Raw genomic sequence first — 13,145 nt, 5'->3', positions numbered from 1 at the left:
AGTCCTTCAAAACGGCTGATTCATTCAGAAACGAAGTAAGAAACTTTTTTTTATGAATGGTTTGTTCAAAAAAGGCAAATTAATTCAGTAACAGAACTGCAGTGAGACGCACAACATGACTTTGGAACCATTTTTACTAGAGCAAAAATAAATTTTTCTCTACGATTTAAATTACTTATTAACTTCTTGTTTATTGAATTATGTTGCCCTGACTCAGTGAAGTCTGCCACAGACACTGCTAAATGCTAACCAATCTGTTCATTCTTAATGCATGAGTGTCATAGAAAGTATGTGCATATACTACCATAATTAAAAGTGTATTTATTGCTATAACAGTAACAATAGTCTAATTTTGACAGATGCTGAGATCGGTATTATGAATTAATAGGCTACAGTAAGTTACAGTTGCTCGAAGCAGTTGCATTTTTTGTTTAAGTGCTGGTTTAATTGAATTATAATACTCATGAAAACTCAACTCAACACCGATCGGTCTGCGCAGCGCTGCTTAGAACACAAATAATATTTTTTATTGCAATAATAACGAAGATAATTTTTAAAAATACAGTATGTACAAAACACTCTAAATCTCTGTGGTGCTGATTTGGCGGTACGCAGGGAAAGAAGGAGACCAGAGGACAAAATGGACCGAAATTTGCCTGTCGAATATTGTACATCGTATTTTTAAACAGATTGAATATTCTGGAAGTGAATTCTGGAAGGTGAATATGAATGATTGAATTTGTAATTATGAAAATGTGTGTGAAATATTTTGAATTGAAATATTCACATCTTAAATAGACAACTATATGTTAAATTTCAGGACCTAAAAATGCAACCCTGGAAATACAAGGTATTAAAAAGCAAGCACTGTTAATGCAATGCATTATTTTTTCAGTTAGTGCTATTCATGGCTATTATTGCTATCTGGGTGATGAACATATGATAGGTGTGGGAAATATACGGCCTGAATTGTTACAGCTACAGTGTGTGTAACCAGAGCCGATCCTAGACTTCTGGGGGCCCTACGCAAAACTGAATGACGAGTTATGAATGAATGAAACGCCTTTGTCCGCTTGAGAAACGGTGTCTCTTCCACGGCTCGGTACGCTTTTTTTTTTTTTTGTCTCGAGTAAGACACTGTATGACATTCACGGTACATGATTTGACCTTTTTTTTACGTAGAAAGGGCAACAGCGCACCTCATTAAAAGAAATTACATTAGCGGTCCAACAAAACAAACAACGTTGACAACATTTGTGATATCCACATCAGCATGCAGAAATATTTGTTATAATCGTTTATTTTATGAAGAACTGTACTGTGTGCTGGTGTTATTGCCTCCTTAATATTAATCGCTTGTATTCCTCATTTGTAAGTCGCTTTGGATAAAAGCGTCTTCTAAGTGAACAAATGTAACTATAAATCTAATGCAAAGTTTTTTTTCTCAGTCTCTCTTCTTCTTCTTCTTCTTCTTCTTGTTAGTTTTATGGCGGATTGCAACCGCCACCTACTGTATCGGAGTATGCAGCATGGATTATATCTCAATGAATGCACTTTACATTATCAAAATAAATAAATAAATAATAATAATAAAAATAATAATAAAAAATTAATAAATAAATATTATAGCACTACTATCTAAATCCTATAATATACCCCTGTATCCTTCAGATATTCCACAACAGCATCCTGTGCATCTTTAACCCCTTCTCCTGTTGTTCCCAAAACACCCTCAAGGTTCCATTTTCTTCCTGTCTGACTTATCTTTTGGTTTAATCTAATCCTTTCTTCCCTATACTTCCTACAATGTAACAATATATGTTCTGCATTTTCTGTGGTTTTACATTCCATACATTCATCTGAATTCATTCATCATTTACTTTTACCTAACAAAAACAATGTTTTATTTAACCCTGTGTGGTCAAACCTCAGACTGGTTAGAACTGACTCCTCCCTTCTATTCCTTCCGTTCACACCCTGTGCCTTGATAAATTTCTGTATACTATAATATTTCCTTCCATTATTATCCATGTCCCATCTGTCCTGCCATTTCTTCATCATTTCTTTTTTAATTATTGCCTTAGCTTCTCCTTTACCAAAGGGAATATTTATAATATTGCTCGCCCTGGTTGATTTCTTTGCTATTTTGAGTCTCTCTTTGCTGAGCACGAAAGCGGATATGACGACATTCGCTGACCAGGGTTGCCAAGTCTGCGTATTATACGCTACTTTGGACTTCTTTTTTTGGAAAGTTGCGTGAAAAAATCTCGGGTCGCGGGTTGCGGTTTTTTGGACTTATTTAAAAAAATATGGTTGCTTGCTAGGGAAATCTGACAAGCAACTTCGCTTCTTTTTTTATGTTCGCTGTATTCTCCAATGCATTGAATGACACTCTGTCTACTCGCAGTTAATAGCCAACCAGTGCAATAATATAAGTGCTGCAGCTTAATTTGCCAAATGTTCCGCCCCCTCCTCCACCTCATTGGAGAAAATCACGTTTAAAAAAAAGGCACGTGATGCTGTAATCCTATACCATCTAAGCGATGATAGAAGTATACGTAGAGGAGTGGGATGACTTTCTTTTAGCCAAATGTTTAATTTTTACAATGTTTTTGTAATGTATTAATTATCATCACGGGTTGTAATAAAAATCAAGTAGTCCTATAGGCCTACTACTAAGAGTAAATATGGTTCGAATAGCCTATATTTTAGTAGGCTATATGTGGCTATGTTACAGCTCCCGTTTGAAGCTCTTGTGTTTTTCTCCTTTTCCATCTCTCCAATCCTATTCTGCTCACAAGTGATTGGAGATGAGTTTTGTTCCCACTTTTGTTGCAGTTTGCTGATTTTTGTAAAATAGCTTCTGTTTTTGCTTTTCAGATAAAAGAGTAGTTTCAGTTTAATATGTTGCAGGAATCCAACTGAAACACAGAGCCATGGTCACTCCAGGCTCCCTCTGCAAATGTCAGCCACTTCTTCTTCTTCTTCTGTTTTTTGGCGTGTTACATCCTGTGTGCATATCGCCTACCTACTTATTTATAATCAATTTCTTCCTTGTTTTTGCTTTTCCTGTTCTTACACACGTATATACACAAATATTCCTACTTAAATAATTATTCGATGCTCCATCCCATTGCTTCTCCCCAGGCTCCACCTGGCGCTGCGTGTTCATGTCAGCCCCTTAATCTAGCACAGCTGGGACATCCCAGACTGCACCTACAAAAGAAAAAAGACTTTTGAAAAGAAAAGCGGATTCCCTTACAGATGACAAAAGCAAAAAGAAAAAGAAAAAAAAACTGTGAAACGAACTATAAGACCAAATTACACCATCCAGGAGGGAGAGGACATGCTTTTGATTATATCAAATATAAATAGTGGTGACAGCATATGGAAGCCCAAGCGGAAGGGACGTAAGAAAAAGAAGGTAAATGCAAAAGGCAAGAGTAAAACCTCTACTAACAAAACCAAAAAAGGACCAGTAAAAGCGAAAATCCCCAAAGTCACAGAGGAAACTATTGATGAAAATGTTGATTTAGAGATAATGCTGATAGCTTTGACCACTGGGGTCAAAGTTTGCCAACAGAGGTCCTGGTGAAAATCTTTCTGTTTGCAGTTCTCCAGGATGTAGCCATAACTTTTCTGTGCAGGTGAGGCACGTACTCTGTATTTGTACTATTCAGTTTCTGTCCAACCTGGCTACAGATACTATATTTGCTTTATGTTTATAGTTCATTTGTTTGCTGTCTTTAAAAGGTTGGCAGAGTTTGCCATCTATGGAATGGAGCTGCATCCTCTACGATCCTGTGGCACAGTGTGTCAATTGGCTACTGCTGGATTGAACCCGGTAGAGTCAATTACCTGGGACAGAACAGAAGATTAGGAACACTATAGATTGGCTAGCTGAAAAACAAAAGTATTTTTTCAACTGGAAGAACTTATGAATCTTTTTAATGTGAGATAATGCATAGCAAAGCCACATCTATGCAAAATAGTTGAGTTTTGTTGTGTCTGTTTCCTGCAGATTGTCTCAGTTGAGAGAGTTTTCCCTTTGCCACTGGAAAAAACATGTTGATTATGTAATTCAGGTAATAATAATCCATCTGCTGTGAAATTTTGTGACTGCTATCTGAATCTGTTTTTGATTATGTCTGTGCTCTGTTTTTCTAGGAAGTTTCACAATCATGCACCGATCTTCATTCTCTCAAGCTGTTTTACTGCACGGGAATGACAGAAACAGCCTTCCAAAGCCTTGGCGCTCACTATCGATCATTAGAGAATATAAATTTGCAACACTCAGATTTTATGCAAACTGTTTACTTAGATTTGAAGAGACAGTTACCTAAAAATGAAAATTCCGTTTTATTCACCGTCATGTCATTCCAAACCTCTGTATGGCTTACTTTCTTCTACGGAACAGAAAAGAAGAAATTTTGATGGACTTACAAATTATGGACTACATATGCTGTCATATTAATGACTTTATGATATTTTTGTGGGTTCTAAAAAAAGCTTCTGTCCATGGTGCATGGAAAAGAGTGACCAGTATAGTCAGTATAAAGTCACATATATTAAAACCATGGAGTCACAGTCAAAGGGGTATTGGAGTGACTGACATGAGGGGAAGTAAATGATTACTGCTTTTTCTTTTTCTTTTTAATGTAAACTTTTCCTTTAAGAATGTTAAGTATTTTGTCCATTTTAGTAGTACCACACACATTCATTCATTTTATTTGACACAGCATGTTTCACTGCTTCACTACATACTACCCCTTATACCTGTTTTTGTGTCTTTTTTTCCACATACAGTTTAATGTTGATGGTCTGGTGTCCTTCCTTGAGGCATACGGCAACCAAATAAAGAAAATTTATTTCACACACAGCACCAAGAGTGACAAACTGCTCAGTGCTTTGTCTGTAAGTTGATATTAATCTTTTTATTTTATGTGTTGATTCTTAATGAAGTTTTTTTTTTTTTTAACCAAGTTTAAAGTAACTTGTTCATTTTAAACTTTGAAATATGCTATAAAATGTCTTTATTATATAAAAGTATGTGAATTTGTCAACTTTGTCTGTTTCTGATGATGCACATTTCTCTGAAATTAAAGAAAGGTTGCTGTCCTGAGCTCAGGCTGCTGGAGATCAATACTAAAATAGATGGAGGATACTGCCAGCTTCCTATCTGTATTCAGGCTTTGCAGATTGGATGCCCTAAACTTCAGGTATTAAACTAAAATGTGCTGTGATCATTATGTACACAAACAAAATCTATTATCACTCCTTATATATATTTTTAATTGAATAAGCTTTAGTTTCATTCATTAAATTACATTAATTAAAAATGATTTAAAAGAAAAATAGTGCGCTGGAGGTGATTGCATAGCTGTCATTTTTTCAACTGAGTGCACAGTTACACTTTGCAGATATTGTTTATGCTCAAACAGCAACATTACACACCAACTAACGTTAAAAAAGCGAAATTGCAATGAACCACCCCTTTAATTAATTTATTTTTAAAGTGTACAAAATATAATTTCTCTCTCTCCCTCTCTGGGATTTGTTTATAAGGATAAGGACACTTTTTCACTTTGTCAGATTTGCAAGTACAATTTTTTCATAAATATTTGTTTATCTTTACTACCATAATCTGCAACCATTTTTCTCATGTTCATGTGCTGGTATGCAATAAATGTTGAATGTTGACTTTATCACAATGTAAACAAGCCATACCAAACAGTATTTAGAATGAAAGAGATTACTGACTTGAAAATGATCAAATAAACTGACATATTGCAACTGAGTGATTATTTTAATTGTTTTGAACACATAGCAAGAGAGCATGAGTTAAAAAGATGAAATACAAAATTTATCAGTACACTACATTTTTAAACAAATAGCATTTGCGCTTTTACTGATGCTTCTACATTTCAGTTTAAAAATGTAAAACTGAAAATGTATGTTATAAAAATGTAAGCAATGCACACTGAAAATGAATGTTAACTGATACACATTTACAGATTTGTATTTGGCATAAGTAGAAATAGAACAGTGTGATTGTGGTTAATGAAGTGAGAATATATTGCATGGCATTTTGCATCCAGTCTTAAATCTACTTTTTTAAAGCAAGCAGACTCAGGCCAGTGTTGGGGTCTCTAACACACCGCTCCACAAGTTGCAAGTATGTGAGGTTCTCTTGTGTGTTGGGATCAAAGAAACCTTTGGTGTCATCATCTGGATTGGAGAGGACCTTGTTCATCTCCACATCAAAGTACCCTCTCTGGTAAGCCACCTCCACAGGAACACGATGGCTGTGCACAGGATCAATGATGCCCCCAGTGGCGATCTGAGCTTCTAACAGACGAATACCGTGGTCCTTGACGATCAGATCTTTTTTCAAGGCCTGGAACAAGGAGATTATGTTCCCTGTGTTAGGGTCTGTGTAACCAGTGACCGCCCGTTCTGCAGAGAGCAGTTTGTTTTTCCATTCTGCCCCAACAAGTCCTTCAGCCACTGCCTGTTCTACTGACAGCTTTTTATTCTTCACTGGGTCAATCATAAAGCCAGTGGCAGCCTGGGCCTCAAGCAAAACCAGAGATGTTCCAGGTGTCAGAAGTCCCTTATTTTTGGCTTCGAAGATGTTCATGGTTTGTTTGGTAGACTGCACAAATACACCAGCGATGCTATTTGTTCCTTTCAAGTATTTTCGCACAGAGTCCATTTCACTTACATGATCAACTGTGACTTTTCCGGAAGTTAGGTCTTTGTACATTTTCTCATCAATGACTTTGGATTGCAGCAACTCATCAGCACTCACGTCCTTTCTGATACCTTGAAAATTTTGTTTTTGGGTTGTCTCTGTTGTTGTTATTGTTGTAATGGTTTGGGTGCTTGTTCCTGATTTCTGTGATACCACTGTCAGAACTATTTCTAAAAACTGTTCTATAGTTATTGTACCTGATTTAAACTGCTGCACCAGTTCTCTCCTCTTTTCCTCAGAAATGTAATTTGAGTACAGCAGATCCCAGAGTGTCACCAGCTGTCCTTGGAATTTACCTCCCGCTTTCTTTGTGGTTGTAGATTTAAGGATATTCTTTGTATGTTCATCAATGAAGAAGTAGAACTCGCCCTTTTTCGCAATCACAAGGAGGCTCAGGCCAGTGTTGGGGTCTCTAACACACCGCTCCACAAGTTGCAAGTATGTGAGGTTCTCTTGTGTGTTAGGATCAAAGAAACCTTTGGTGTCATCATCTGGATCGGAGAGGACCTTGTTCATCTCCTCATCAAAGTACCCTCTTTGGTAAGCCACCTCCACAGGAACACGATGGCTGTGCACAGGATCAATGATGCCCCCAGTGGCGATCTGAGCTTCTAACAGACGAATACCGTGGTCCTTGACGATCAGTTCTTTTTTCAAGGCCTGGAACAAAGAGATTGTTTTGCCTGTGTAGGGGTCCATGTATCCAGTGACTGCTCGTTCTGCAGAGAGCAGTTTGCTTTTCCATTCCATCCCCACAACGCCTTCAGCCACCGCCTGCTCTACGGAAAGCTTTTTGTTCCTCACTGGGTCAATAATAAAACCAGTGGCTGCTTGGGCCTCAAGCAAAACCAGAGATGTTCCAGGTGTCAGAAGTCCCTTATTTTTGGCTTCGAAGATGCTCATGGTCTGTTTTGTAGACTGGAAATATACACCAGCTATACAGTTTGTTGCCCTAAGATATTTTTGAATAGATTCCATTTTGTTGATATCTTCATCATCTACTTCCTCATTGATAAGCTTACTCATCATTTCTTTTGAGATGATTTGTGCCCCAAATAGCTCACTTGCTGACACTTGTCTCCTAAGACCTTTAAAAGAATGCTTTTTTGTGGTTACTTCAATTATCATTGCTGTCACCATTTCTGTTATCTCCTCTATTGATAGTTTATTTTGTTTGTATTGGTCAAGTAATTCTTCCCTTTTCTCTGTAGATATATACTCTGAGTGTAGTGCATCCCAAAGTGATACACGTTTATCTGCAAACTTACCAGCATTGATGATCACTGATTTTTCTTTAAAGAACTTTATTAATTTTTTGTCACTGTAGGTTGAGGTTTCAGCACTCTTTTCAGTTACTGGGAGAAGCAGCAGGCTGGTGGTTGAATTCCTTTCACATTTCTTCATGAGTTGATGGTAAGTAAGAGGTTCTTTTGTTTCTGGGTCTGAAAACCCCTTTTCACTATTTATAGGATTTGCCAGAAGATCACTGGTCTCATTATTCAAGCATCCTTTCATTATTGCTTTCTGAACAGGCAGCCTGTAGCTGCCAATTGGATCAATAATTCCTCCTGTGGCAAGCTGTGCATCTAAGATGTTCAATCCATGTTTTTGAGGGATGAGACCTTTTTGCATTGCTTCGAATAAGCATATTTGCTCATCTGTGTATGGGTCTGTGAAGCCAGTGACAGCACGTTCAGCCAATAGTAAGTGCTCTAATATCTCTGGTCCAATAAGCTGAGCTCTGGCAGCCTCCATGACTGTGTGATGTGTGTTTTGGATTGGATCGATAACATATCCAGTTGCTGCCTGAGCCTCAAGCAACAACAGTGCTGCATCGGAAGTGAGTAATCCTTCAGTTTTTGCCATGTATAAACTTAACACTTTTCCTGATGGATGAAGCTTTACTCCAGCAATGCTTCCAGTGCCTTTCAAGTACCTTTGAACAGATTCAAGTTTAACCATGTTTTCAAGTGTCTCCTTACCATGTTGCAGCTCATTGTAAGTTTTGGTGTCAATGATTCCAGAGTCATGCAGCTGTTGCACAGAAACAGGTTTTCTCAGGCCCATAGTTGTCTGAGAATTAGCTTCTTTCTTTTCTATTGTTTGAATAGTTTTGGTAACTATGCTGACAACATCCTTGATATGTATCTTGCCCAAACAATATTGTTCAAGGTACTGCTGCCTTTGTTCATCTGTGAAGTATACAGAATGTATTACTTCCCAAAGAGACAGTGATTTTCCAGAGAAATGGCCAACAGGAACAACAACACTGTTTTTCTCAAATTCTTCCTTAATCTCAACATCTGAGAGAATTTTTTGTGATTTTTCTTGTGTTTTCCCTTCTTCAGCAACTGGAAGCAGGAAGAGACCAGTATCGGGGTCCTTGATGCATCGTGCCAACATTTCCATGTAGGTCAGATTTTCTTGTGTGGTGGGAGCAAAAAATCCTTTAGTGTCATCACTTTGATCAGCAAGGATCTTGTTTAAGTCAGCATCAAAATAACCCTTTTTGAAAGCAACTTCGAGTGGTAAATGTAAACCTGTTAAGGGATCAATGATGCCACCTGTAGCAATCTGGGCTTCAAGCAGACGTATGCCATGCTGCTTTACAATAAGGTCTTTCTTGATGGCTTCGAAAAGTGATATTGTCTTGCCAGTGTATGGGTCTTTGTAACCAGTCACTGCTTTCTCAGCAGCCAGGACTTTTTCATACAACTCTGGAACAATGACTTTCTGCTTCAAGGCCTCCTCAACAGTGAGTTTCTTGTCTTGTATTGGATCAATAATAAAACCAGTGGCAGCCTGTGCTTCAAGAAGACACAAGGCAGTGCCAGGGGTCAGATAGCCCTCTTTTTTGGCTTGGTAGATGCTCATTTTCTGATTTGACTTTTGTAATAATACACCTGCTATACAGCTTGTTCCACTAAGGAAGTTCCTCACAGTGCCCATCTCAGTGAGGTCTTTGATTGTTAGCTTCCCTTCAAGCACATTTTTGTATGTTTTTTCATCTATTATTGCCGAATTCAGCAGCTCCAAAATGGAGACTTTTCCCCTGAGACCATCTACACTGAGGTCAGCATTTCTTTGTACTTCCTTGCTCTCAATGATCTCTAAAATAATTGTTATGATTTCTTCTATTGTGATTGTTTTGGACTTGTAACACTTTAACAGCTCCTGCCTTTTCTCCTCAGACAAATATTCAGAGTTGATGAGATCCCAGAGTGTCACTTTCTTGTTGCTGAATCTGCCGTATCTCACAGAGACATATGTGGTATGGAACACCTCTTTAATGCTGCCTCCTATTTTGACTCTCTTGTCGTTTCCTTTGATTGTCAAGAGGCAAAGGCCTGTGCTTTGGTCAGTGACACATCTGGACATAAGCTGCATATAAGTAAGGTTTTCATGAGTGTTTGGGTCAAAGAATCCTTTTGTGTCATCAGTTGGATCGCAAAGGATCTGATTCATTTCGGTATCAAAATATCCTCGTTTATAAGCAATATGAACAGGAATGCGATGGCTATTTACAGGATCAATAATGCCCCCTGTGGCAATCTGGGCCTCTAGCAGACGTATACCATGATCTTTCACAATTAAATCTTTCTGCATTGCTTGGAACAGTGAGATTTTCTTGCCAGTGTAAGGATCTTGGTAACCTGTCACTGCCTTCTTTGCGGAGCTTAATTTTGCATGAAGATCAGCCCCTACCACTCGTGCCTTCACTGCATCATCTACAGAAAACTTTCGATTAGCAATTGGGTCAATTATGAATCCTGTTGCAGCCTGGGCTTCAAGAAGAACAAGTGATGTTCCTGGCCTCAGAATTCCTTTTTGTCTGGCTTGGTAGATTGACATTATTTGGGAGTCAGGAAGCAGCACACCAGCAATGCTTGGTTTACCTTGTAGGTATATTTGCACAGATTCATTCTCTATAACATCTTTTACCGTCTTTTTTCCTCCTCTGAGATCCTCTAGATCATGCTCTGTGATGATGTCAGCCTCGGCGAGCTGGTTTGCAGTTACTTTTTCCCTTATACCTTTAAAAACTGCATTAGCTGTTTTCACTGAATGTTCAATGATCTCTAGAACTTTGGTGACTATAATTTCAATTGTGAGTGTTTTGTTTCTGTATTTCTGGATAAAGTCTTGCCTTTGCTGTTCTGTGAAATATTCAGACATAAGTAATTCCCAGAGCGAAACAGTCATTCCCATGTATTTTCCACATGTCACTTTTACCATGACACCCTTGAAGACTTTTTTGATGTCATAGCCAATGAATGTGTGATTCAGACTGCTGGATGGATCCTGAATGGGCAATAATGTGAGTCCCGTAGAGGGGTCGATGACACAATGATCCAGCAGTTGCAGATATGTCAGATTATCGTTTGTGTTTGGGTCAAAGAAACCTTTAGTGTCATCTCCAGAATCCTCAAGGATGGCATTCATTTCCTCATCGAAGAAGCCACGCTTGTATGCTACATCCACAGGAACTCTGTGACTGTTTATTGGATCGATAATTCCACCAGTCGCAATTTGTGCCTCAAGCAATCGGATCCCATGCTCCTTCACAATCAGTTCCTTCTTCAGAGCTTGAAAAAGAGAAATGGTTTCACCAGTGTATGGATCCTTGTAACCAGTCACTGCACGTTCTGCTGCGAGCAATTTTGCATGGCACTCTGGCCCTACAAGTTTTTGTTTAATGGCTTCATCTACACTGTATGTCTTGTTTTCAACAGGGTCAATCATGGATCCAGTTGCAGCCTGGGCTTCCAGCAGAATCAAAGCAGAACCAGGCATGATTATTCCTTGTCTCATTGCCTGATAGATGCCCATTTTCTTGTTCGTAGAGAGCATAGCTACTCCCCCAATGCTCTTTTTACCTTCTAGATATTCTTTCACTGTTTCCATTAACATCACGTCCTGGGTGGTGGTTTTACCCTTATGCAGATCTTCAAATGTCTGTTGGTCAATTATTTTTGATGCCAGAAGCTCAGCGGAGGTTACACCTCTGCGAAGACCTTTAAATGTGATGTAAATCGGGAGCAGCAGCAAACCTGTTTCTGGGGCTACAGTGCATTTCTTTATCAAGGATGCATAGGTGAGGTTTTCTTGAGAGTTTGGATCATATAATACTTTTAGAGCATCCACCTGGTCTCTAAAAAGATCTTTGTCATAGTGACCTTTCCCAAAGGCTTGTTCTTCTATTAGGTAGCATTTTTCAATAGGGTCATAGATCCCTTTGGTAGAGATCTGTGCCTCAAGTAATCTAATGCCATATTCTCTTGGGATTACATCTTTTTGCATGGCCTGGAAGAGTGAGATTTGTTGGTTGGTGTATGGATCTGTGTAGCCTGTGATGGCCCTCTCAGCTAATTGAAGTTTCTCTTTCATTTCACGTCCCACAATGCCTTCCTTTACTGCATCTTCTACAGACCATGCCCTGTTTTTGACAGGGTCGATGATTCCTCCTGTTGCAGCTTGAGCTTCTAACAGTGCAAGATATGTTCCTGGCTTCAACAAGCGCTTCTTGAAGGCTTGGTATATTGTAATTGTTTCATTTGAATGTTCAAGGAACACTCCAGCTACTGGGCCCTGAGAACTGCAATTTTCCTGAGCTGGCATTTTTTTTTGTGTGGATTTTCTTGCACCAGGGTCTGTGGATTATATATGAATAATTATTAGTCATGCATGTAAAAACTAGTCTAACCTGTTCATTTAAGTTATCCATATATTTTGTTTACTGTAGAAAAGGCAAAACTGTACACCACAGAACCCTGTTGAAACTTGTGTTTGTGCAAGCAATGAAAGTACCCTTCACCCCTTTTATGACTTGTCCTCACAAGAAAAAACTTTTTGAGCATTGCATCATTTGGAAAAGTCTGCATGTGATTTGTTTAGCATGAACCTTGTAAGCACTGGAAATACAGGATTCCGATATATTCTTGAAGAATGTCAGGATAAAGAATCAATGAAGCAGACAGGCTTTTCACTTGTCAGTTGTCAACAATCATGCATAAAGGTGCACCCTTCTGACCTAGGCTTCTGACTAGATGTCATCTTTTGGCATATTGTACAAAAGGCAGAATATTATGCATGTGCAATATTATGCATATTAACTCCTTTTTTTGTTGCACAATTGCATTAGGCAATATTTTCTGACATTAACTCAAGCCAGAGGTCACTCTCATCCATACATCCATGTGTATGGAAGAGAATGGCTTCTGACTAGAGTGAGTGACCAGAGGCGGACTTAACCATTAGGCAAAGGTAGGCGACCGCCTTGGGCCCCCTAAAATGCTTTTTATATGCGAGATGCACGTTCAGTGCGGACGCGCAAGTGGTTGCTCTGGTGTTCATTACCACGACAACCGTCTGTGCGTCCGCGTTGAACGTG

The 13,145-nt window shown here is 38.7% G+C and overlaps 1 protein-coding gene and 1 pseudogene across 1 annotated transcript in view; one reads left to right on the top strand and one right to left on the bottom strand.

Annotated features, from left to right (window-relative positions):
- The first annotated feature begins 2,543 nt into the window (after positions 1 to 2,543).
- Positions 2,544 to 5,231, top strand: LOC107739604 (F-box/LRR-repeat protein 6-like; annotated as a pseudogene).
- Positions 5,232 to 5,679: 448 nt separating this feature from the next.
- LOC107739550 (epiplakin-like) overlaps positions 5,680 to 13,145 on the bottom strand; it is a 16,060-nt gene continuing 8,594 nt past the window's right edge. The window contains exon 2 of the mRNA XM_016551700.1: positions 5,680 to 12,405. Within this exon, the coding sequence (XP_016407186.1) occupies positions 6,107 to 12,373 (6,267 nt within the window). The 5' untranslated portion in view covers positions 12,374 to 12,405 and the 3' untranslated portion in view covers positions 5,680 to 6,106. The remainder of the gene's footprint in view (positions 12,406 to 13,145) is intronic.

Source organism: Sinocyclocheilus rhinocerous, unplaced genomic scaffold, assembly GCF_001515625.1.
Source record: "Sinocyclocheilus rhinocerous isolate Xijiao unplaced genomic scaffold, SAMN03320098_v1.1 scaffold314, whole genome shotgun sequence".
Taxonomy (NCBI): Eukaryota; Metazoa; Chordata; class Actinopteri; order Cypriniformes; family Cyprinidae; genus Sinocyclocheilus; species Sinocyclocheilus rhinocerous.
The sequence above is the reverse complement of the archived record's forward strand: the minus strand, read 5'-3'. Positions and strand labels throughout refer to the sequence as shown.